Source organism: Cibotium barometz, chromosome 41, assembly GCF_041138505.1.
Source record: "Cibotium barometz isolate CiBa-2024 chromosome 41, ASM4113850v1, whole genome shotgun sequence".
Classification (NCBI taxonomy): Eukaryota; Viridiplantae; Streptophyta; class Polypodiopsida; order Cyatheales; family Cibotiaceae; genus Cibotium; species Cibotium barometz.
The window spans coordinates 7,369,826-7,396,304 of NC_141086.1; the positions used below are offsets into that span (position 1 = coordinate 7,369,826).

The following is a 26,479-nucleotide window of genomic DNA, read 5'->3' on the forward strand; positions in this document are numbered from 1 at the left end:
AGAGCTAGAGGATGTACATGCATAGTAGCTCACATTATATACAAGCCTTGTCAACCCATTAGTACTTGAGCTTAGTGATTGAGCATATGAGGTAGCACTTGGGTAATAGGTGGTTGAGTGCTTTGAGTCAAAATTTATCAACATTCATTGACATCATGATTTCCCCTTGAAATTTTTATGGAGAGCCACTTTAGCAATAATGATCAATGAAGATGGCATGCATGCTATTGTGATATTTTTGGCAATAGAGACACCAAGACATTATCTACTTTTGGTTAGATAGTTTGTGGGATCACCACATGCTTGATAAGGGCTTGAGTCTTGTCTTCTAATTTGAGTATGTTGTGTCAAGGCTTCAAGATCTGAATTCTAAACTCTACTAGACATAGTCATTGGTTTCTTCCTTTTTTAAAAGAATTAGACTTTGTTGGAGCATCCCTAGCTGACTTTCAAACCTACTCTTCTTCTAGAACTCTTCCTTTTTTTAAAAGAATTAGACTTTGTTGGAGCATCCTAGCTAGCTTTCAAACCTACTCTTCTTCTAGAACTCTTCCTTTTTTTTAAAAGACTTTGTTGGAACATCCCTAGCTAACATTCAAACCTTCTCTTCAATGCTATGTAGAGTGTAACCATTCTAATATCTTGCCCTTTTTATCAAACGCCTTTGCATGGTTGTTAGCATGTAGAGGTGCAAGACAACTTAAGATTTTTTATTTTATTTTTCATAAGGTCTTATTCCATTCCTAGTGGCACACGGGAATTTCACACACAAGATGAACCCCACAAGTTAGTCGCTTGGCCAATTGGAGTGAACACCCTGCACAACTTTGGTAGAACTAGGTGTCGCAAGTTGAGTCACGATCTTTGATGACCATGGCAACAATCGTCCCTAATCCAGAGCGTGAGCTTGAAGGGAAAGCATTGCACTTTATATAGGTTGGAAACTTGATTCAATGAGATATCCATAGTCTTTCTTCTCAAACATTGGCCAATTCTAGTGAACTAGCCCAAAACATAGAAATGAAAATACAATTACAGAAAGCCTAAGACAACCCAAGTCAAGGTGTCGAACCCAACCCACCCAATCTAGGGGCCATATGGCTCAACCTCAAGGATCTTCTAAGCCCATATTCTCTATAAAGGAAGCTTTTGACTTCAAATACCCAGGCCTTCTAAGGCCAAATCCAAGGCGAAGGAAGCTTCTAAGGTGTGATAGAGGAGGCCAACAATGTGAAAATCAATGCTATGTTTGCCACACATTTGGACATAGTAAACATTGGTGTTGCAAGAGACAACCACTTAACCTTGGCTCCCCTTCTTCCAGAGCCACGGATTTCATAGGCACGCCCTTAATAGGTGCGACTTGATTAAGATAAGAGGTGGTTTTGCCATAGTACCAACCTGCCATTGATTAGAAACATGGGAAATTCAAGTTAGGCTTTTTTTTGTGTGCTAAGTTTTGTCTTCCATTGCAATCACAACAAATTAGTAGTTCTAATAGGTGTGGTATTTATTGCTAGTTCTCGTTCACCTATAACTAATCGTGTGAATGTCATTTAAGTTTGTAATAGGCAAATAGAAGATGGTATTTGAAAGAGTAGTTGATAGAGAAAGATTATATGGAGGAACAGACTCCCAAAGGATGTACTACTCAGTCCTTGTTTGTTTGGGAGGAGGAGAGGTGGGATCAAATATGTAATAGGCAAATAAATATAGCCTAACACAAGTGATGTGGGGATGTCTAGATTTTAAGTGCTTTAAGGCAGCTTCATTAACCACCAATTTGGACGACACCCATTGTAAATAGATGAACATCAACGACAAAAAAAGGTGACATCTTACTATCCATGGAGACAAGTCTTAAGGCAACAGGCTTTGATCCAAGTAGAAGACCCTCTGAAGTCCTAACACGAAGCTTCACCACAAGAATCCAACATTGTAAGTCCATTGCTTACCCAGCAAGTTGTAAGTCCTTTGGTCAACGCAAGTGTAGGTCATACAAGTGTCAATGTCGTGAGTTATCACGCATGTTTATGCAAACCCACTTCAATTATCCATTGAACAAATGTCTAGGCAGCTTATTACACCAAGACTTGAGCACCCAACATTATCTATCCGTTACATATTAACCATGGACGACCAAGGCACAAGGAGAGGAGAGAAAAGAGAAATCTTGGATTTCTAAAAAATAAGAGGAAAAAATCCTTTCACTTGGCCTTTTGTATTCCGGCTCCATTTATGCATTTTGCTTCTTAATGTCTTTTACATGCCGTAGCAACGCGCAGGTTAAGAATTAGTCATGTCAACTAGAGCTAACCCCAATCCCCCTTGTGATGAGAACGCTCATCTAACAAGGTCGTGTGATGACATCTTCCCAAGTCCCACCATGCATGGCACGTCTCACCGGCTCGATGGACCGAGATGGTGTGTTGGCTTGGACGTCTAGGGAAACCTTCACCCAAAGGGTGTGTGAGCCCATGAGCTAAATCACAAGACCATAGTCTAGATAGAGGGGCGGTGGGGTTCTTGGCCGTCCGAGTGTGAAGCCTAGAGGAGACGTGGGCATGTACGTGAAACGATGAGATATGAGGGGCTTGGGGCGCCCAGGTTACAAGGGCGCCTCATGGTTGATGACCAGCAGACGAGACAGAGGGAGACGAAGGCAGTTGACGAGAGTTGAGCCCAACGTGATCGTGCTCACAGGACTCCTCACATAAATTGAGTAGCATGGGGCTCACAATATAAAGATATCCTATGTGTATGAGTCTCGTGCTTATCTGTTTGTAGCCATATCTTCAATACTCTAGTGTATCCTAAGTAAAAGGATACATATCTTGTGTGTATCTTGAGTGCGTGATGCTATATCTCTTATGCTAAAAGTGAGTGAGTAAAGACATGAGCATACTTGTGTGTCCCAATATCATAAATAAGAGACTCGCATGTTGGATTGTCTAAATGAATAACGTGGTTCCTTGTGCCTTTGCGAGACGAACCAATTGTCAGTTTGATTGTGGTTGGGATCCGTTCTTTGTGTAGCGAAACGAGAAAATTTGCAAAAAGAAAAACGACTTATGATAGTGGTATCAGAGCCACGAACGATCGTAAAAGACAAGGACTTTCCACAGCAATGGATCGTCGAGAAGCTGAAAGTTGAGAATGATGCCTTCTATGATGAAGGTGAGGCTCTGCTAGATGACTTGCAAGATGAAGGTGAAACTAATTGAGAAAACAATACCAACCGTCCAACAACTAGGAAGCAAGTGACTGATCTAGAGAGATGATTCACAATGTTGGAGAGTGCTAGCAACCTATGACTTCCTACAAACAGCACGGTCGAAACTCTACTGGCTAGATGGTGCTCAAGGTAACATGATGGTTGACATGGTTGCCTTGGAATGGCAACTCTCAAACTCTAAGATAAAGATTAGTCAACCAGAAGTGGCCTTGCAAACGGCTCAGAGTAGCGGTAGGGTCCCAACAATGTCGGATCAAGCCCAAGGAGCCCGAGTCATATGACACCTCAAGGAAGAGTAAGGTACTCAAGAACTTCATATATGATCCTGAATAGTTTTTCAAAAGTGTCAAACTAATCACATATACAGATAAAGTGTTCCATGCATCCACGTTCCTCACCACAGATGCAAAACTATGGTGGAGGAACTACTTGGACGACATTGTGGAAGGACGCAACACATTTTTGATATGTGGACAAAATAAAAAATGCCATTCAAAAACAGTTTCTCCCCTTGAATGCCGAATGGAATGCACGCCAATCCCTTGATAATCTGAAACACGTAGGAACAGTGCATGACTACATCAAGGCGCGCTCCGCCCTTATGCTGGAAATCAAGAACATGTCAACTGAGGATCAATTCTTCGGGTTCATGAACCACCTCAAAGGCTAGGCTCATGATAAGCCCCGGTGTCAAAATGTTGTGACTCTTACCCATGCGTATGAAGCAGCAAACTGCTTGAGCAATTGGCAAAAACATGGATGGCAAGGTGCCTCCTCGACGTTGGCCAAATTAAGTAAACGCTCTTTTGGTTCTGCAAAGGAAAACTCTAGTTGTTCTATGAATAGAAAGCAATGCAAGACCAATTTTAAGGGTAAGAAGACTACCTTCCGTGGTGGAGGAGACACCTATGTGCATAAGGCTACCACCTCGTAAAGTGGTAGTGCGCCTAAGAAAGGTGGAGGTTCTAGAGAAAAGTCCACAACCTCAAGTGGAAGCAAAGGAACCTCAAGCTCCGCTTCTAGTGGGGCGAAGACTCATAACATTGACTGCTTTATTTGCAATAGGAATCACTATGCTGGGGATTTGCCTATGAAATAGAGCGTGTAGGCTATACAGCAATCTAGGTCTTTCGACACTAGTGTCCAAGGCATGGGGACTATGAATAGCTTTTGAGTACCATTAAAGAGGAAACCCAACAGAAATCCTTTTGCCTTCTCTATGTGATGGCCATTATCAATGGTAGATGGGTGCTATGGTAGGCAGTGATCCTACACATAATTTCATGACCCCAAGGAAACCAAAAGAGTACCATTAAAGAGGGAACCCAACAGAAATCCTTTTGCCTTCTCTATGTGATGGCCATTATCAATGGTAGATGGGTGCTATGGTAGGCAGTGATCCTACACATAATTTCATGACCCCAAGGAAACCAAAAGAGTTGGGGGGATCAAGGTGTAAGAAGACCATGGGAACTTTTTCAAGGCTGTGAATTCCTCACAGGTGGCACAAGGTGTAGCCATTTGGGTTGGGGATGTGCCCTTAAAGATAACATTCAATCTTATTGAGATGGATGACGATGATGTAGGCTTGGGGCAAGTCTGGCTGAGACCTAACAAGGTGATGATCTCCTCATATTTTGAGCAGCTTATGATACTTGGGGATGAGAAGCTACACGTGGCAAAGGTTGCCCAGCGGCCCGGAAATCCCATTCCTCGAGTGCTTTCGGCTATGCAACCCAAGCGTGTGAATCGATCTACTTGGCAACATTGCTTGAGGTAAAGCTCAAGAGCCTACCTCAAATGGACATGAGGCCTGAAATCAAAAAACTGCTAGAACAGTAAAAGGATGTCATGCCAAAAGAGCTCCTAAATAAGGATCTTCCACGATGACATTGGGTAGACAACCACATTGAGGTCATTCCGGGTAGTGAGCCACCCTCCAAGGCACCTTACAGGCTGAACTGTGATAAAACACTTGAGCTCAAGAGACAACTTGATGAGTTGGTAGATGTTGGGTTTATTAGACCCTCACATTCACCTTATGGTGCTCTGGTCTTGTTTGCAAAGAAAAAGGATGGATCCATGCGCATGTGTATAGACTATTGTGCATTGAACAAAATCACGATCAAGAACCGGTATCCATTGCCCAACCTAAGGGAGTTGTTTGATCAACTAGGTAAAACAAAGTGGTTTACTAAGGTTGACTTACGTTCAGGTTACTACCAAATTTGCATAGCAGATCAAGATGTGGAGAAAACTGCATAATGAACATGGTATGGTTGTATGAATGGTTGGTAATGTCGTTCAACTTAACCAACACACCGGCATACTTATATACCTAGATGAATCCAGGAACATGCCCAAATTCACCTATAATAAAGTGCAATTTATAACCTTATGGTAGTCATCCACAAGACAATAAACCATCAACTCCATCACGCATAGTATGGACTAGATACTACGACATCCCCACTGACGTAATCAGTACCCAATAGTGGGTGTAGAACTTGGTATCAATATATGCTTCCACACACACACACACACACACACACACACACACACACCCCACACACACACACACACACACACACACACACACACACACACACACCCACACACACACACACACACGCACACACACAAGAGCATACATTCATACAAAGGTCTGAGTACTGAGTTTCTGTCAGAGCTTCGGGGCAGACTTAGCCACATAATGAAGCCTAGCACTAAGGATCATAACAAATAGAAAGAATTATTACAACAAAAAGGTGGTTGATAGGACATATGCACCACTAAAGATAGAAAGAATTAACACAATATCAACTAGCTACAACTTGGACTTCAACTGGCAACCTTCTCTACTTTCATGAATAACATATTTTAGAAATATTTGGATGATTTTGTTGTTGTTGTTGTGGTTTATCTTGGTAGCATATTGATTTTCAATCGGCATTGTGATGAGCATGTAAAGCATCTCACAAAGGTACTCGACATGATATGAGACAACAAGTTGTACATGAAAGAAAGGATTTGCAATGCAAGTTGTGTACTTCTTGGGTTTCAAAGTAAGCAATGGAAAGCTCATGTCGTCGTGAGAACAAGGTGAAGGCCATGCCAACCCCATTAACAGTTCATGATGTGCAGTTCTTCCATGGACGAGCATAGTTCTATGGAATCTTTGTGGATGAGTATGTGGGTCTCACGACACAACTCACTAACCTCACAAAGGAAATCCCATAAATGGAACTAGATACCTCAATGCCAAGCTGCATTCGAGAAGGTAGAGGAAATCCTTAGCTCTCATCCTGTTATAGCATTACCTAACCATGATGAGCCATTGATGTGTTCATAGATGCTTTGGATCACGTTGTAGGTGTAATACTGATGCAAAATGGACACCATGTGGCTAATGAGAGCTGCAAGCTCTTGGATCAGGAAACTTGTTATCCCACACATAAAAAGGAGATGACCATTGTGGCTCATTGTTTAAAAGTATGGAAACATTATTTGATGGGGAAACATTTCATTGCACATACTAATAACATAACCACAAACTATATTATATCTCAACCCAAGCTTACACCAAAGCAAGCTAGATGGAAAGACTTTCTTGCAAGTTTTGACTTCAAGTTGAGGTACAAGCCAGGCAAAGACAACGTTGTAGCCGATGCCTTATGTAGGACTCATTTGGCAGCCACATAGGTCTTGAACTTGTATGAGTTGATTGAGTCAATCCGAAGCAGTTACATGGAGGATGAATTGGCTCAATCTTATCTGGCTTGGACTGAAAACAAGAAGCACATTGCAGTCCAGGATGGACTGATTTATTATAAGCAAGGGCGGTTGTAGTGCCGATGGCGACAGCTGGGCTATGTAGGCAACTCCTTTTTTAGCATCATGATATGTTGTGGGTAGGCCATCCAGGTCAAAAGAAGACCTTGGAGCTTGTAACTCGAGAAGGAACATCCAAACACATCTCTAACATGCATAGGTACTACATGCCTCTTTTGTATGTTATGTTATTTCCATGAGGTACTACATGCCTCTTTTGTATGTTATGTTATTTCCATGAGGGGAGGACGGATGGCACTTGAAAATCCCTTATGCTGATGTACTAGTGAGTGCATTGAGAAATGGTTAGAGTGTGACTCAACGACAATACCATGCTTACTGATTACAAATTCGTCCAGATACAAATGCATGCTTGCTACATGGTGGAAGGTTGTTTATGGTTGATGCCTATTGCAGTGTTGAAGAGTCACGGTTATCTTGGCTACACCATAATCAAAAAAGTTTGCGTTCAAAGGTTTATAGTGGTTTAGCAGACATGCTTTATGTAGAAGGAAGTAGAAGTGGTATTGGAGGAAGGACAGTGGTGGGAAGAAGAATAATGCTACCTTCCAGTTTTATTGGTGGGCCGCCACAACAAATGTATCAGCTTTATTAGGATGCCATGGCAATTGTTCGTTCAAAGGGTAAGCCCGATTTATTCGTTACTTTCACTTGTAACCCAAAGTGGCCAGAGGTATTAGATGCTTTACTCCTCGGGCAAAGTGCATGTGACCGGCTTGATTCGACTACTAGAGTATTTCACCAAAAACATTCAAATATGATGAAAAATATCGTGAAGGAGGAGCTCGTTGGTAAGGTGATTGGATATGTGAGTGTCATTGAGTTCAAAAAAAGAGGATTGCCTCATTCACACACGTTATGGAGGGTTACTCTTGAATTTTTGTTGTGGCAGATAGGCTAAGTATGCACACTTCATAGCAATAGCATCTCCATGTGAGGGGGAAGATACCGCGAGATACTTCTTTAAACATGTCTTTAAATACCATGGTTTGCCTAGGGAAATCATAATTTACATGCAATTTTTAGTCGACATTGTTTGCTCTGACAAGTACTAACACTTCGGTTTAGTTCATCTTATCATCCTGAGATGGGCAAACCAAGCATGTAAATAAAATCTTGGAAGACTATCTAAGGCACTTTGTGCAATTGGACCAAAAGGATTGGTCTAAATATTTGGGCATTGCCAAGTATTCGTAGCTCCACGACCTTTTAAGTTGAGCTATGGGTATCAACCCTTCTTCCTAGGGGAACTTGCCTTGCAAGCGGTGGCCTTAGTGGCACCGACGGGAGGTGTTTTCTTGGAGACATGGAAGGAAAGACTAGAGGCAACAAGGAAGAATATTTGGAAGTCCCAAGACACATATGAAGTATTCCAATAGGAAACGGTGACATGCTATCTATTCAGTAGGGGAAATGGTTTATTTGAAGATGGATCCAAGATAGTTCAACCTTCCCTCCAAGATAACTGGCCACTTTAGCATGAAGATATGACGGCCAATTTAAGATAGTAGAAAAGATGAGTGATTTGCCTATAGGTTAGACACATTCGGGTCCATCCGGTCTTCCATATTTCAATGCTATTCTCCACATTGAAAGATGATGATCCACAAAGGGTAGTGGTGGATAGAGGTCCAACCCTAGTGGTGGACAAAGGGAGTGGGTTTGAGCTGGAAGAAATTTTGAAGGCTAAGGCTTGGTGGAACCAACAAGTCCTAAATTGGGTCTACTTGTACAAATGGAAAGGAACTCATGTGAAAATACATGGCAAAAAGCAATCACATTGTAAAGGTATGAAGAGATTGTAAATGCCTACAACTCCCTTCATCCCTATGTTCAACCAAAGAAGAGGAGGTCTAGAATCGAGGGGGGGAGTGTGATGAGGACGCTCATATGTAACAAGGTCGTGACGACTTCCCTAGTCCCACCTTGCACCTAGACAAGCAATGGAACGTCTCATCTTGTGACCAGCTCAATGGATCGTGATGGCATGTTGGCTTGGAGGTCTAGGGAGACCTTCACCCCAAAGGGTGTGTGAGCCCATGAGTTAAATCAGAAGACCATAGTCTAGGTAGAGAGGCGATTGGGTTCTTGGCCGTCTGGGCATGTAGGTGAAACGATGTGACTTGAGGGGTCATGATGCTTGGGCGCGCCAAGGTTACAAGGAAAACCCCTCTTGCACATGAAGCGGGGTTTTGGCTGGGATTTCTATCCAAGGCACACGGTGCTCACACAGGCAACGCATCACATCAAATCACCTCAATAAGGCGTGTGGGGCTCCCTTGGTCTTGACACATGGTGTGGAGAAGGTGGTGAGGTGAATTAATATCGATCAAGTATACCTCACTCCTTGTCTCCTCCTCCTCCTCTCCTCTTGGCCTTCTCTTTTCAAAGATATAAAAATGTCCACTTATCAACAAAGAGGGAGTTGTGAATATACTTTCACACTTTACTATGGTTGGTTACGATTCCGCTCTCATCTAGGCAACACAGCCGATTATTGCTACTAACATGGCTCAGAGTTGAAGCTATGATAGCATAAGGCTTTCCAAAGTGGAAGCTGTGATGGCATAGTATTCTCCATTGCTGCAGAAGTGGGAGCTACGATGGCATGAAAAGCAAGTCAGCATAACAGTCAGATATTCGAACTGACCCATCTCTTTACCTAGAGTTGTTCTAGGAATTACATATGCGCCCACTCTGTCCACCTCTCAGGAAGTAGATTCACGCAAGCTAGAAGCCAACCCTTAGACTTTATAAGTAGCACAATCTGCTTTACATTGACCAATGTGTGGATACTTCACAACGTTTTGGTAGGAGTTGCACAGCAAATGCAGCATTGGGGATAGAAAGACTGAAGTGGAAGGGATGAAGCAGTTAAAAGGGCAAATGCTTCTTCAAATTTGCCTTCTACACCCAGTTGAGGTGAAATTCACTTTTTGAAGGTCTAAAATATCATAACTTCTCCTACCCTTAGGCTAATTAAGTTGGGAAAAAACCATTTCATGTAAGACAAAGAACATGAATGCATTTGGGTGCTTCTCATAGCTCTTGTGGTGTAAGATTCACGCAATGCGAACAAAATACACAACATTCATAACATGAACTCTACTTGCATTCACTATCCACTTTATCCATTGTAACTTTCTGGCAGACTTCAGATGCATTTGTCTAGCTAGCTGTTTCATACCAACGAGCATCTGAAGCCAAAACTGTTTGAAGGCAAGCCTCTACCACATTACACACTCATCCAAGGTGAAGCCCAGCACAAAGAATATAAAGACCATTGAAGATGGGAACAACCCATACCTGAAGTAGGTATACACCTTCATAGACCTTGCACCAGTTAAGGCCTAACTAAAATCAGATGCAGCATTTCATTATCACCATTTTTCGTACGCCAGTTTGTGGTATCACATTCACGAGACTCCCCATTCAACTGCCACTTAAGGGTGTAGTTAAGGCCTAACTGAAATCAGATGACAGCATTTCATTATCACCATTTTTCGTAAGCCAGTTTGTGGTGACCCTCTCACATTCACGATACTCCCCATTCAACTGCCACTTAAGGGTGTAGTTCGAGATACGCCAAGAGTTGGCTCTCCACAAAATCTCATCATGATTATTATACATGTCCCTTTACCTTAAAAAAGGAGTCTACATAAAACCAACCTTGGGCAAAGGGGCAAGTTTCTTCGAAGCTTCAGGACAATTAGCAGGAAGCGGTTATTTAAGTGCCTCAACCCAGAGGTTCAAATAACAATGTGCACACATCATCAAAAAAAAAAGAATAGGAATGCATGGAACGTGAATAGCCAGCAAGAGAATCTTTAACTTAATACGAAACAAACGAAGATATTAATGCCAGCTATATACCAGAACAAGGCCCAACCTACTATCAAAATAGACAGAATCTACATGCATAAATACCACATAACTCACAGCTCTAAATGCAGTAATTAGATTAGCATATTCAAAAACAATTAATACAGGTAAAGCCACTTGATGAACCGAACAAAAAAGGGGCTCTGTGAACATCGTCACATTATCAAATAATCTTTCAAAATGACATCTTTCAAAGTTTGCAAGCCAAGTCAATATCTAACCGACCTCTTCCATAATGGAAGAAACACATCCTCAACAGCTAAGGTCACTCACTGCCCAAGCTTTGCTTTCTGTTTCTGCCACAGACGATCTAGGGCACTGTCAGCATCACCCTGCAGGTAAATATCGACACACAAGGAACTTCAAAATCCAAAACTGAGAGAAAGCAGTACAATTAGCCAAAACAACCAGGACTGAATTGTAGTTCACTGACCTGAGCTCTGACAAATCCAGACAAGGCAAATGTAGTAAACTGCCCAGTGTACAGACCATTCTCATCCAAATGGCCAACATTAAGCTGCACTGACGCATGATCCTTGGCAGTTATCAACCGATTTGTTGAGGAGCTGGAGCGACAAAAATAATCAGTTATTACAAGTAGATCCAGCTTACAATTAGGCATGAACATGTGGCAACTATGTATCTATACACTATGTGGGCATTCCCATGTCTTAACCCATACAGCTATGCATATCGCTTAGAAAAACTGGATGTAGTTCACTCCTGAGAAGGAAACCCAGATATCCTACATGCACACATGTAAGAACCACAGAAACCTATATGCACATAGAAACCCATAGAAAAACTTGATGTAGATCACTCCTCATCAAGGGAACCCAGCTATCCTATATGCAAACATGTAAGAACCTTCGCAGCCTATATGCACATACCAGATAACCCTACAATCCTGTGCTCCCATGCCAAAGTGCAGGTACTCTCTAGTCACATAACCTGTATTCACATATCAAGGTACCCTTAAATCCAAGAAATGACCCCGCAGTTACAGGTAAAACGCCACAACCCTCAACTGGCTACAGGCCAAATGGTCAAACAAGGCACGCGTCGAGCGCTCGAGCTGTGCCTGCATATCTTTAAATGTTTGAAACAGCACCGCCTCATCAAAATCCTTAATTTCTCTAAAAGCAATCCCTAAGCGAGGAACCCTAAAATCACCCTGCATGAACTGAAAAACGGTACGGGGGCAGAACCGCCTCACGCCTCGTTCAGCAGAGACTAACAACACACCAAAGCGTTCCAACCACCCTGCATGAACTGAAAATCGGAACGGAAGCGGAACCGCCAAAGCCCTCCTTCGGCCATTGAAAAAAAACCCTAAAAGCAGAATTCTGGAAGGACAAAACCCCAGAAGCAGAGAAAAGCAGGAAGGAAGCCTACCATTTCCTGGGAATGTAGAGATCAACGTTCTCGCCCTCCTCGTTCTGCATCTTGAACTGTCCTCGAGAAGCCTGCCGCAAGCGCAAGGTGAAGAGGCCCAGGCAAAACCGTAGAAATGGAGACTAGAGTGTTGGAGATTCATAGAATTTATCCAAAACCCTAGAACATGGAGTTCACACCGTAGTCCTATTCACACTTTGGCCTTCTTGGTCTTTTCACACTCGACTGTTTACTACTACTCCCAAATACACCTTCAAGGCCAGTTACACAAATGTTCTTGCCAAACTGTCATCACAATCCTTTCTTCGAGTAGGAAAGAACATTTGTGCCACCAGCTTCGAGTCTGATATGGTTGTTTGTTGTCCCCTACCCATCACCATCAAGCTCAAAATCCCCGTCGCCCACAACCGTGAGACGGTCCCAGGTTGGCCTCAAGTTTAGAAGGGGCTCTAGGTTTCGTTGATCATCCTTTACCTATAAACTGTTGTTTCTAAGTCCATTCCTTACATGGCCTTGTATGGGCAGGCAATTTCATCATGGAGTTCAATCAAGGACCCAATCTGATGAACCTCTTCTTTAGAGGGACTAACCATAAAGATGTTCACACATCAAATATGCATAGGCACACACATTCACAAACACAAATACAAGCATATTCATATGGAAGTAGAGGGGAAGCATGGACCTGGCAAACACATGACATGTAGCACATGCACATACCATGCGTCATAGAAAGTGTTTGTGCCCACTTGCAAAGGAAAAATAAACAAGATTAAAAAGAATCATATGCTAAGAAGCACCCAAGTCAAGGGAAAACCTATAAATTTTAAGTCAAAACCTAAGACCTTGGATAACAAACCTTTGCTCGTTCCCTATTGTTGCTTTTCTTAGTCCTGGCCCACTTCGACCCACTACAAGACTCCTTTAATAGACCTCAACAAAGCTAAAGATGCATTGGTTTTTGGCATCAACAAACTATCCCGCATCAATGCCGACAAGTAGACACAAACTACAAGACTCCCTTAATAAACCTTAACAAAGCTAAAGATGCATTGGTTGGCATCAACAAACCAACGCCAACAAGCAAAGACAAAAACTCCAAGGCAATTTGTAGGAGCAGAGGAAGAAATGGGAAAATGCAAATGAAGGCCAGTAAAAAGGTGGGGAAAGCAACATGTAGCTCTATGGGCAAAGCAACAGATGCTAATTAACACAAGAGTAAGGATCATTTGCAAAAGGTGTACACCAATGGCAAGGATTATATGCGGGTGTGCACTAAAGGTGTACACCAATGGCAAGGATTATATGCAAGTGTGCACTAAAGGTGTACACCAATGGCAAGGATTATATCAAATGGGCAAGATCAGAAGAAGAAACGGGAAAATGCAAATAAAGGGCATTGAAAAGGTGGGGAAGGCAGCTTGTAGCTTTATTGGCAAAGCAATAGATGCTAGCCCATATGAGAGAATACCTTCATCACTCTAGAGGCACTCTGATCTACCATATTATTGTTGTAAATGGTAGATCATCATAACTTCATCACTCTAGAGGCATTATGATCTACCATATCATTGTTGCAATATGGCATTATTGGAGTTACATATATGGTTCATCACTCTAGAGGCATTCTAATCTACCATATGGTGTCCCAATATAATGGTGTGAACCATATGAGAGAAAAACTTCATCACTCTAGAGGCATTGCGATCTACCATATTGGAGCTGCAATATAATGGTTGGTAAAAAAGCACTTACAACCCATATTGGTGTCGCAATATAATGGTGTGTAAGCACTTGCAAACAACCACCCATGCAAGAGAAGAAAGTTACATAGCAACTATAAATACAATCTTAGAAAGCTCGATGAAATGCATCGAAGGGCTAGGGAAATTTCAAGCAAATATAAGGCCACAAAATTTGATGGTTGCAAAAAATAATAATGTTTTGAATGGTTGTTCCCACACACACGTCGAGGAGGGGCATGTACACATGTTGATGAGGTTACATTCACTTGGAAGATGCAAAAAGACGCCATGATAATGCATAAGAAGATGCATGTGGATGTCAATACATAATATATATTGGATTGGATGTTAAAACATGAAATATATTAGATTGCATGTCAATACATAATATATATTGGATTTCATGTTAAAACATGAAATATATTAGATTGCATGTCAATTTGATCTCTATGTTATATAATTTTGTGTCATTCTTCCAAGCAAGGTTGCATTTTGACGCTTCCATATTGAATCTTTAGGGGTATTTTAGATGTAAATTATTATCACCAAAATTCTAATATGCACGTTAAAAAATACATTTAAAACGATTGGTAAGTAAATTATATTCACTTGGAAATGTAAGAAGACACCATGAGTATGCATAAGAAGATGCATATGGATGTCAACACATAAGATATATTGGATTACATGTCAATTCGATCTCTATGTTGGATGATTTTATGTTGTTCTTCCAAGCAAGGTTGTAATAAATGTGAGCAGGCATTCTGGCATCTCAAAATGATATTAACAGTAGCACCAATAGTGCAACCTCTAGATTGCGAGAGGTTATTTTGTGTTTTTGTGGATGCATCAGATGTTGCAATGGGAAGTTCATTATGTAGTAAACCAAAGGGGGGATGGTTCTACCCAATTTATTATGCAAGCTGGATGCTACCTATTCTAGAAAAAATTACTCAATAGAGAGAGAAGCTTGGGCATGATTTATTCAATCAATAAGTTCAGACATTATCTTTTGGATAATCACTTTGTTTTCCATATTGATCACCAAGCATTGGTTTACTTGGTAGCAAGCCTAATCTCATTGGTAAGCTCGCAAGATGGATGATGTTATTACAGGAGTTTGAGTTTACCATAAAACACAGGCCTGAAAGTGAACATGCAGTTTACAGATTTTCTATCCGGGATAGATCACCAAATGGGGTACCATATTAATTTCCAGATGTAGAGTTGTTTGTTCTTGATGTTCTACCAAACACGTGGTATGGTGAAATATTGATGTTCTTGGAAAATGGAGCATTTTCAGAGGGAATGAGCAGAGATCATTGGAAGATGCTACCACTCCATAGTAGAAATTTTATAGTTATGGCAGGCCACCACATATATAAATGGGGGTGAACCATATCTTAAGACAATGTGGTTAAGATCATCAAAAATTTACAATGATTATAGAAGCACATCAAGGTGTCAATGGAGGATACTTTTCTAGATAAATTATAGGTCGAAAGATATTTCAGGCACGATTATAGTGGCCCACAATGTTAAAAGATGCCTAGTAGTTTGCCAAAGCTTATGAATTTTACCAACAATTAGGATAACCAAATGTTGCAGATAGAATGCCGCATAATCCGATATTGCCACTAGAAGCATTTCAAAAGTGGGGACTGGATTTTGTAGGACGTATCAAACCCCCAACTCAAAGAATCAGTAATAAATACATTTTGGTGGTGGCTACTACTAATTACTATACAAAGTGGGTTAAAGCTAAAGCTCTCAAAGACAACAAGGCTATATCAATAGCAAAATTCTTATACAAGATAATAGTGACCAGATTTGGCTATCCAAATGATTAAGGTGGACATTTCTTGAATAAGGTCTGTGCGCTTTTGCCGCACAGGTCGTAGCTGGGGACTTGCCGACCACCGTATGCGAGCCACGAATGGCTGCAAGCATACAACCAGGAAGGCAAGCTCAAAACAGAATGCAAAAGGTGTGTCACTCACCGCTTAACCGCCGCCTTGAAGGATTCCCATGTCGCAGCTGTGAAGGAGGAGCCGCCGTCGCCGCTCTACCGCCTCGCCGCTGTCGCCGTGCCGCTACACAGTGCGCTCGATCGCCCTCTCACTCTCTCTCTCTCTCTCACACACACACACGCAGGAGAAGGAAACCAAGGAGATAAGGCAAGAGCACTCTTGTATTCACAACACATGAGAATGAGGATTTTAGGGTTACATTTGACTCATATAGGTGACTTAGCCGTTCACACTTGGGCGCCCATACATGGCCGGCCGACCCTAACCCTTATCCTACTGATATCCAAGGTGCGCCTCTCATCGGCGATCACCCAATCCCTTCATCCTTAACATATGGTGCCGACAAGCCCGGCCCATGACTCAGAATATTTAAATTAATGACGTAAAATATAGTATGTCGCAATGTCCGCCATGGGTTAACATGCCCCCCTTCCTGATGTAGATTCCGTCCTCGGAAGCTATGGTATGGTAAGCTCGAGAGGGTTGTTGTGGTAGACCGTCTGCAAAACAGGGAAGTAGAGTGAAGGTATGCTGGAATTCAAAAGATATAAAGTGTATAAATTCAAGCGTGTGAGACCACAATGGATGATGCTATTAGAACTTAGTTTAAGGGTACATGAGTGAGCTAGTGTAGCAAATTAATAGGAGTTTAAAATTATTGAAAGGAATTCAAGAGTTAGCAAGGTGTCAAAGGTTAATCAAGGTTTATAACTGGCCTAAGTCAAGGAAAATAACCAAGCTTAATAAATAAACAGATGACCATACTGTGTCTACTCTAAGAACAAGTAGTTACCACGAGCCTAGGGACACAAGAAACATCAGAGTTACAGGAGCCTTTTGCCTTTTTTTTTTTTTTTTTTTTGCACATGACAATTGTTATACACAATGGCGACCTTCCTAAGGCAAAACTAACATCGATCCTGGTACCATGTTTAACACAAGGCATTATCCAGGAATCTATTAGCTCACTTTAGGCAAGGCTACCCCCTACCAACCAAGGCATCGGTCTGGAGTAGAATACTCCTCGCCTACCAAGTATCAATAAGGCGATAGGCCAACATTAAAGCACATCATAGACTTGTATTGCCATTTATTGTAGGCTTTTTTTTTTAAAAGTTTGTTTTGATCTTCGCTCCTGAACTAAAATGTGTTCTTACATCTTTTCGACAAGGGGTAAAATCTATGTCCTAGAGGTCAACACACACACAGCCAGGTGTTCAAACATTAAGATGGTTTGACCCTAGACCTAAGACAATCGTATTCCAAGGTTAACTAAAGACGTCATGCTGCCTAGGAATATTTCCAATAAAGTTAAGCTCATTAATGATTTACACTAGCATGCAAGCAACTTCAAAAACTAAGTAGTACATTGATAATTTCCATGTGGTCATGCATTATAGTTTATGCAATTGATTGAACAGTAAAAACGAAAGAGAGTGGGTATGGAAGAATTACACCTGTAATTGGAGATCTCCTTGATTTGACGAGACAGCTTGCAATTTGATGTAGATATATTTTGATGAACGTTGCGGCAGTCTCTGGACTTGGAAGCGAACCCACCTCAAACTTTTTAACCTGTACAATCAACTAACAAGCACTATACCTCGAGAGGCACATCAGTGTGAAAATTCAAGACTCGTTTAAAGAATCTAAACTAGAAAAAACTTGGAAACACTAACCTACCTACCAGTCACCACACTACTACTGAGGATACGGTAAGAGGATGTTGTAGAGTCCTGGCTCTAGCCCTAAGGCTAAGCCTCTATCCGCATCATCCAAATAAATAAAATCAACCTCAGTAGTGCCATGAGTTTCATCCGTCCATTCATCATTGTCAGATATTTCCTTTTCATTTTCCCATCCACATAGACTCATCAAGAATGTAACCATGCGAGGATAGTCATCTTGTGGAAAAGGAAAGCATTGGGCTTTCGGGGATATGTCCTCTACGGAGTAGGGGTCAGTCATGGTTAATAGGCGAATTAGCCATTCTAATTCCTCAACATTTTCCTCTCTGGCTAATACATCTATATGATCCCATTCAGTTTCAATTACAGGATAGCACATGTGAAATATCTGAGAAAGGTACAGATGATACCTCTCATCAAAGGCGGGAGTGGATGAAGTGTATGATGATCGTGCATCTGCCATATCTGCAAACCCAGATATAGCATCAGTAGGTTTGTGAGACAGGTCAATCTAGTTCTTGATTGTATACGGATATTTATCCTCTTTTTGTGCTCTTGCTCTTTTTACTATTTTTTGTTTTTCTTTTCTTTGTTTTGTTTTTTTTTTTGGTTTTTTATAATGTATGAAGCTATATATATACATCCCCTTGAATTTGGCAATTACATGGTCAGGGGAGAAGGTTAAGGAGGAAGCATTAGAATGTCGAGCGTGAGTACATGCTCCCCCTTTCCTTGGGTAGATCATATTATTTGCAATGATGTTGCAGCCTCTTGGAACCAATTTGTCCAGCGGGTCATAGGTTGTGATGTGGGCAGATAGCTTTTTATGACCCTTGTGGCCACATCCAATTGTAGAGATGGTAGTGTACGCTCCCATTGACGAATGGAGGAAATGGTTTCCGACGATACTATTACAAGGGGAGACGTAGACTCATCGGTTTTTTGTTGGGTGTTGACAAGAGTAGGTGTAGAGCATGTAGAAACTTCTATATGATTGTGTGCCTGGCATGAGGAGCTAGAAGCTTCATGTGGCTCCCCCCTTCCTGAGCTAGGTGGTAATGATCGATATCGTTTGGGAATCCAAACTAACTCTGGAAGTGGTGCGGAGCACTCTGTTACCTTTCCCTTACCACGGTCTTGAATTGTCATTGGGGTGGCAACAATTGGTTTGCAAGGTTTTATAGGTGATGTAGAGGGATTCACCTTATGTTTAGGGACCCAAATCTGGTCATTCCCCTCGTAGTACCCTTGGGCTACTAATAATTTTTTAGGGATCCATCGCGATGTTACATTGCCCTTTCTCGGGTGGGTAGCTACTTTCCTTTTACGAGGCTTCTTGGTGGCTGAACGAGATTGAGCAGGGGAAGTAGCTGTTAACGAAGCTTTGGGGACCCATTTGTATGTACTCTTTGGCATAGTAAGTGAAGCTTTAGGGACCACCTTGCCTGTTTCCACTCTTGGCATTGAAGCGTTAGAGGGGTGGCCAACAATCGAAGATGGTTTTGCCACTGGACCTTGTGATTTTTCGTTATCTAATATTTGAGTGGATGACTTAGGTGCGGGATTTTGAGCGGTCAGACCTAGTGTTGGTTCTTGCGTTGTGACTTGTCTGGTTGCCCAATCGATATTGCACTTGGTGGCCATCATCCATTTGCGCCCTAAGATTACAGTCCCTCCCATGGTACCAGTAGGCATAACCAAAAAGCTTTGAATTATGGTTCCCTTGTCATAGGCAACCGGAGTGTGCAGAATTCCTGATACAGGGGTTTTCTTCTTGTTGATTCCTTGAACTTGGATAGAACTCTTGGTTAAAGGTGGTTTTCCCAGTTGACACCACACGCCATATGATAGCAAATTATGTTGAGCTCTTGTATCCAATAATGCATTATACAGCACCTCCCCGTAAGGACTCTGTAACTCAATTGCGTATCTTAGAGGTGGGTCAGATTCCAGTGCATCCTCCTCTGCTTCCTCGAAAAATACTTGCGTAATTCCCAAGTTGGCTTCTCGTTGTCGCCTAGCACGCTGTTGACGTTCTTTGGCTTCGACTCTCGCTTGTATCTTTTTAAGCTCAGCTTGTTCTTTAGCTGCCTTCTTTTGATGGATTGCATGTAACTCCTCCTGGCTTAGGGGGTCATAGTATCTTTTGAATTTACTCCCATTAAGGAATCCAATGGTTTCAACTCCGTCGAGAGTCTCCACTCTGATGGTACCTTGCGGGGTAATTTCACATACTCTATATGGTCCCTTACCAGCATATTTGAGCTTCTTCTTTTCGTTTCGCACTCCATACATCAGGACTTTATCCCCAACCTTGATGTCCTTGTCCTTTAGGTGGCGATCAAACCATTTTTTCCTTCTATCCTTCTCCACAAGGGCATTGTACACAGCCATTTGTCTTTCTTCATTTAGCCGCTCAAGGATATATAGACGCTCTACTAAGGGATTACCATCCCAACCCTCTTGAGTAGCAACACGAAGACTAGGAATGACAAATTCCCATGGCATGACTGCTTCTTGGCCATATACCATTTTGAATGGTGTGCAATTAATAGCCACTTTGTACGCAGTACGATAGGCCCATAAAGCTGTCGTAAGCTTTAGATCCCAATCCGTGCGATGAGCTTCAACTGTCTTTATCAAAATAGAGATTAAAGTCTTGTTGGTACTCTCGGCTTGGCCATCGCTTGCGGATAGTAAGGAGTAGATTTATGATGCGATATCATGAAATTTGTTGTGAGCTCCTTAATCACTTCATTTATAAAATGCGTACCATTGTCGCTCACAAGTTCAAAAGGACAACCGAATCGTGTGATTATATTTTCAAAGAGGAACTTGGCTGTTGTCCTCGCATCTGCCTTACGTGTCGCTTTCGCTTCAGCCCATTTGGTCATATAGTCAGTGGCCACAATAATATAGCGAGATTGTGTGTTTCGGGCCGCTGGACTAATTGGACCTACAAAGTCTAAACCCCACTTTTCAAATGGTTGGTTTACTTTGATCGGATGTAGGGGCATCTGATCTTTCCTCTGGGGTTTCTTGTATCGTTGGCATTCATCGCAACCCTTCACAAAGAGTGATGCATCTTGGAACATAGTGGGCCACCAATACCCCGATTGTAAGATCTTTCGCGTAGTTAAGTCTCCTGAGAAGTGACCACCGGCTACGCCCATATGTGCCTCTTGCAAAATGTATAGATACTCATCCTCTTGGGCACAACGCCTAAGAACGTCATCCTTTCCTCTTTTATAAAGAGTCCCTGCTATCAGGCAATAGGGTTCGCATTCTTTGATCAGCTTTCGAGCTAGATCTTTACGAAGCTCCTTGGGTGGAAAGCCATTAACCAAAAAGTTAACAATCTTCTCACTCCATTCAGGCATTGTCTCCACCATGAACAGGGAAGTGTCAGGTAAGTCATCATCAACCCCTGTAGGAGCCTCACCATTGGGTATGCGAGACAAATGATCAGCCATAACATGTTTCTTGCCAGGTCTCACAACAACCGTGAAATCAAACTCAAGAAGAATCAATAGCCATCGTGTGATTCTTCTTGTGGAGCATGGTTTGTTTACCAGATACAACAATGCTTGATGATCCACATAGAAAACAAACTTGGTGGCAAGGAGGTAATAACGAAATTTCCTTACTGCATATATCATTGCCAACCCTTCTCGCTCCGTAGTGGTGTAGTTCATCTCAGCATCGTTCAACTGGCGACTGGCAAAGCTAATGGGGTAGTCTAGCTTGTGTTCTCCAGGTTGAGTTAACACACACCCAATAGCAAAGTTTGATGCATCAATATGCACATGGAAGAGTAAATCCCAGTTAGGCATTCTCAAGATTGGAGCACTTGCCAAGGCCTTCTTTAATAGCTCATAGGCACGGTCACATTCTTCGGTCCAAATAAACTCGATGAGAAGCTTATACAATGGTCGAGCTATCTCGGCGAAGAAGAGAATAAACCTTCGATAATAACCAACGTGGCCCATAAAGCGTTGGACTCCCTTGTAGTTGGTGGGTGGGGGTAATTCCAGAATGACCTTGATTTTACTCTCGTCAGTGGAAATCCCATTTTTGGACACTATATGCCCTAAGATAACTCCGTGTTTAACCCAGAATTGGCATTTGAAAGGATTCAAGGAGATGCGATATAATCTACATCTTTCAAATATTTTTCGTAAACACATCAAGTGCTCGTCCCAAGAGGAATGAACACAAAGATCATCTAAGAAAGCTTCACAGAAGTCCCTTAGATATTCCTTAAAGGCCGTGTTTATCAATCGTTGGAATGTTGCAGGTGCATTGGTCAAGCCAAAAGCCATGACGCGAAAGGCAAACACTCCAAACTCCGTGATAAATGCTGTTTTAGCTTGGTCCTCGACTGCAATTGTGATCTGATTGTAACCCGAGTACCCATCTAAAAAGCTATATGCCTCCTTGCCTGCCACTCTTTCAAGCACATGTTCAGAATACGGCAAGGGGTAATGATCCCTTCTGGTGGCTGCATTAACCTTTTTGAGATCAACGCACACTCTGAGTTTCCCATTCTTCTTTGGTACGATGACTATCGGAGAAACCCATTCTGAGTGCTCAATAGGGTATATGAATCCACATTTTACAAGCTTTTCAATTTCCTCTTGTACAATCTTTGCGTACTTAGGATTCATTGGGTAGGGACGTTGCTGGACTGGTTTAGCAGTGCTAATCATTGGAATCGTGTGTTGCACCACCGAGGGTGGAACACCCTTCATATCATGATATGTCCAAGCAAATATGTCCTTGAATTCTTTAAGAAGCTTCGTAAGTGCAGCTTCTTCCGCCTTGGTGAGGTCTTGAGCAATATAAACTGGTTTAGACTCCTCACCCGGATCTGCTAAGTCTATCTCCTTAACTACCGCAGGGCCATCGTAGACACCGCTACTCCCATTGGTAGGCGTTCGTTGGGCTTTTGTGTAGACTACTTTACGTTCCCCTGTGGTGAATGATTTGAAATGCTCAGGTGCGGGGTGTAAGTCTACTGGTTCTTGTTGTGCCCGATTTTTTTCTTTTAATTCCGCCTCCTTTTGTTGTTGAGCCAACTCTTGGTTTTGCCGCCTTCTTGCAGTACGACTTAGTTTTGGCTTCTCTTCGATTTCTAATTGGGCGACGTCATGAGGTTGCGGAATACACCACATGACACTTTGGAGATATTGTCCCCAATTATTAGCTATCTTTCGATGAGCATCAATGGCTCCTACATAACTGAGCCATTCTGCAGTGGATCTTTCCTTGTTTATTGCAGTTCGTACATTAGCTCGATAGCGTTGGCGCTTATGTCTCGTTTTCTTCTTACCAAGTTTTTGATTTTTGTTTCTATCAGATTCGAACTCACTTGGTCGATCTTCACTTTCGGATGAACTGCAGGAGGCCACTGTCCTAGGCCTTGAGCACCTTGCTTCCACATTTGGGTGAATATTTGATTCATTTTTCCCATCAAGCTCAGGGTCAGTTTCTTCTTGAGATTCATACTCAGAGTTGCATTGATCAGAGTCTTCGCTACTTTCAGTGTCGGTGGAGTTTGCCACGTTCTCGCCATCAGGAGTCAAGTGCATAACACCTATCATGTTTATTGGCACTAACGGTGGCATATCTTGCCCCTCAGGTGTTACCCAACTTGTGCCTCTATTTCCCCATGTGTCTATGGTTGCCGCTAGGTGTACCCAATCCACGTTATCCGACTCAGTCATACCCGGTAGGACATCCATATAAGGAGAATCTTTCCCATCATCAGTCTCTTTTTTGCATGTATAGCAATACCTTAATGGGGCAGAGTGAATAGTGGTATCCGATCGATTATCAATGATAACCTTGCTTCCTAAAGGATGCGCACGACCATTCTCAAGATCAACTCGAATGATAGAGTCCTGGAATTGTAGATAGACATGGTTTTTCGACCAGTCATGCACCATTTGTGCTTCCCTCATGAAAGGACGTCCTAAGATCATTTGATATGACATAGGATGCTTGGAGAAATCCATTACAATGAAGGTATGTTTTACCTTGTATCCCAGGACCTTGATCTTGAGGTCCCTTAACATTCCAATAGGTTTAGCTATGGTTCCGTTTGCCATCTTAACCACTATGTTTGTGACTTCGAGGTGAGGCCTTCCCATAGATTCCCAACAGTTTTTAGTCACAATGCTCACTCCAGCACCACCATCAAGGATTCCCTTTAGAGTTAATCCCTTGGTAGTAATGGGGAGGGTGGCATTAGATTCGTCACCTTCAAAGTACTGTCCCAACTTGTTCACAGGTATTTCCACGACCGAATCTTCATCAAAGTTGGGTTGTAGATCCCAATGCTCCCCTTCATCTTGAAGCGTGTCAGGTCTATCCATATTTGCAAATTGTGGTAACCCCGCCTTTAGTTCTCCATTGAGAAATGCCCGAAGAGCTAAGAATAGCTCAGGATCTCCGTATAATTTGGATATGATCGTGGTTCTGATCTCAGAGGACATGAAATCCATTAGCTTAGACACATTCAACGGTACTTTTCGAGACATCGCCCCTTGACTAGGGACTGGTGAAGATGGAATCACTTCCTCTTCGATGGGGTCAGGCATTCCCTCACTAAACATTCTTTCCAGCAAGAAGGGTGTTTGCCCACTTCCGGATGTCCTATCCTCACTTTCTTCCCGAATGATACTAGGTATAGCTAACGGTTTATGGTTCCGGTGAGGCTGAACTTGCGTAGGAAACACTGTGTCTGGAATTTTGATTTTTCTCGGGTTTGGCTCCAGTTCTCTTTGTGTTTCTTCCACCAAACCCCTTAAGTGTTGCACTTGTTCAATCTCCTCAACTGGGTTTGGGTAAGTTCCAATCTTTTTCTTGAGGGTTCTTGGCCCACGTGGCTTGTCTTGGGGAGTCTCAGTCAGTTTGGGTGGTCGAGAGGGCATTAACTGACTTGGTTGTGGGACCGAGGAAGTTTCCTTCTGTTTTCCCTTATTTATGTACTCGCTTGATTCTCCTTCATTGAGCTCCCGAGTGGGTTCCTCCCTTAAGGTAGTGGCTTTGGTCCCCATGGTTTCTATGGAGTCGGAATCATCTTCAGGATCATTCATATACACGGGGTCGTCTCCTGTCCCTATGTTAGTCTTTGAACTGGGCTTGGAGCTCGTGGCATTAAGCGATCTCTTTCGTCGTGTTTTCTTTTTCTTTGCCTGAGCGATTGATGCAGTATCCCTCTCTTCAAGAATGTAGTTTTGATTTTGAAGCATTGACCGTGTAACTACATTCACGGGTACAATGGGTGTGGTTCCTCGTGCTTGGTTGGTGACCTCAACCAAATTCAATGGCGTAATCTTGGGTGCATTAGGATTATGTGGACATTGAGCGATCAAATGATCTATGCCACAACGATTACATGTAAGTACCGGCATTCCCGATGTGCTCCCTTGATTTGGTTGCATCTGAGTAGCGATCTTTTGTAACCTATTAGGGCACTCTGCTACACGATGCGGTCCACCACACTCATAGCATTGAAGAGGTGGTCTCCTCGCCAAGGTATTAAGGTTTTGCCCTCTTGTGGCGAGAGCAGCCGCTTGATATACAGGCTTAACTTGCCCGAAATGATCCTCCATGTAGTACTGGGGAATCATTTCAAACGTATCAATCCCGTATGGAGCAGTAGGGTCTATCTCCTCTTCATAATCCCCACATGCACTATGTGACTCACAACCCATCTGGTTTATTGGGGTAATCCTTGGATGTGGAGGTTGTGGTCCTAGCACTGGCGGTGGTAACGGCACAGACTGGACTACATTCGGATTCCTTGGAACTATGTGCTGTGACGGTTGCTCGATAGGTTGTGCAGGCATTAGCGCGGGTACTTGAGGTGTGTCTGACCAAGCTAGTGGTGCCTGGTTTGCCAACATTCGCTTAAGTGTTAGGCAATCTTTAGATTGATGGCCATACTTACCACATGCATTGCAATTCCCATTGAATTTGACTCTAAATGTGGGACATTCACTCGTGCTATGTGGTCCTAAGCACACTGAACACCATTGTTGCTCTCTTCTTGGGTACATATGGCTATTCTGAGGAGCTCGATTACCCCTAAAGTATTCTTGGAGAGCCTTAGTAAGGTCGGTCACAGACATTTCAGATATCTTGGGCTCCTTGGCAATTGGTTTTACCGTCATTGGCTCGTGCCCAGATACTTGCGAGCTAACGGATTTTGTTTCTGAAGACACCTTTTTACCTGCAATCATCAAGTTGTCTTCTAACTGGATTGCATTGGCAGTGACTGCTTCCCACGTTGTAAGACCTCTAATGACTAGGCCATTGTAAATGTCCTCGTGGCGCAATCCTCGGATGAATCTATCGAGGAGTTGGTTGTTATTGAAGCGTTCATCGGGAGTGCAGCGAGAATTTAGATGTTTCAATCGACTTATAAAGTCTCTCACTGACTCCCCTTCCTCGCGTTCAGCTTTTTGGAGTTGAGATGCTACCCCCCAAAGCACACCCTCACGTATGTATTCTTTCAAGAACAATCTCTTGAGAGTGGGGTAGTGAGTGCGCTCTTCAACCCTTAAGGTTCGATACCAATCTCCGGCCTTCCCACTCAAGGTTAAGCCTAGGGCTTTACACTTATGCAGCTCATTGTGCTCTTCC

General features: G+C 42.5%; 1 protein-coding gene across 1 annotated transcript; it reads right to left on the reverse strand.

The window, feature by feature from the left end:
* Nucleotides 1–11,111: 11,111 nt before the first annotated feature.
* LOC147614654 (small ribosomal subunit protein eS21) lies at nt 11,112–12,545 on the reverse strand. Its single transcript, XM_086779924.1, has 3 exons — nt 12,365–12,545; nt 11,403–11,535; nt 11,112–11,301 (listed from the first exon to the last, which is right to left on the reverse strand). The coding sequence occupies exons 1-3, from the start codon at nt 12,412–12,414 to the stop codon at nt 11,239–11,241; spliced, it is 246 nt and encodes an 81-aa protein (XP_086636050.1). The 5' UTR covers nt 12,415–12,545; the 3' UTR covers nt 11,112–11,238.
* Between the last annotated feature and the right edge of the window lie 13,934 nt (nt 12,546–26,479).

Bases quoted from the DNA above. Each gene is read 5' to 3' on its own strand.
- LOC147614654 (XM_086779924.1), bottom strand. From the start codon at position 12,414: ATGCAGAACGAGGAGGGCGAGAACGTTGATCTCTACATTCCCAGGAAA. The intron at 11,536-12,364 runs GTAGGCTTCCTT...TTGTCGCTCCAG, and splicing joins CTCTACATTCCCAGGAAATG to CTCCTCAACAAATCGGTTGA. The intron at 11,302-11,402 runs GTCAGTGAACTA...ATTTACCTGCAG, and splicing joins CTGGATTTGTCAGAGCTCAG to GGTGATGCTGACAGTGCCCT.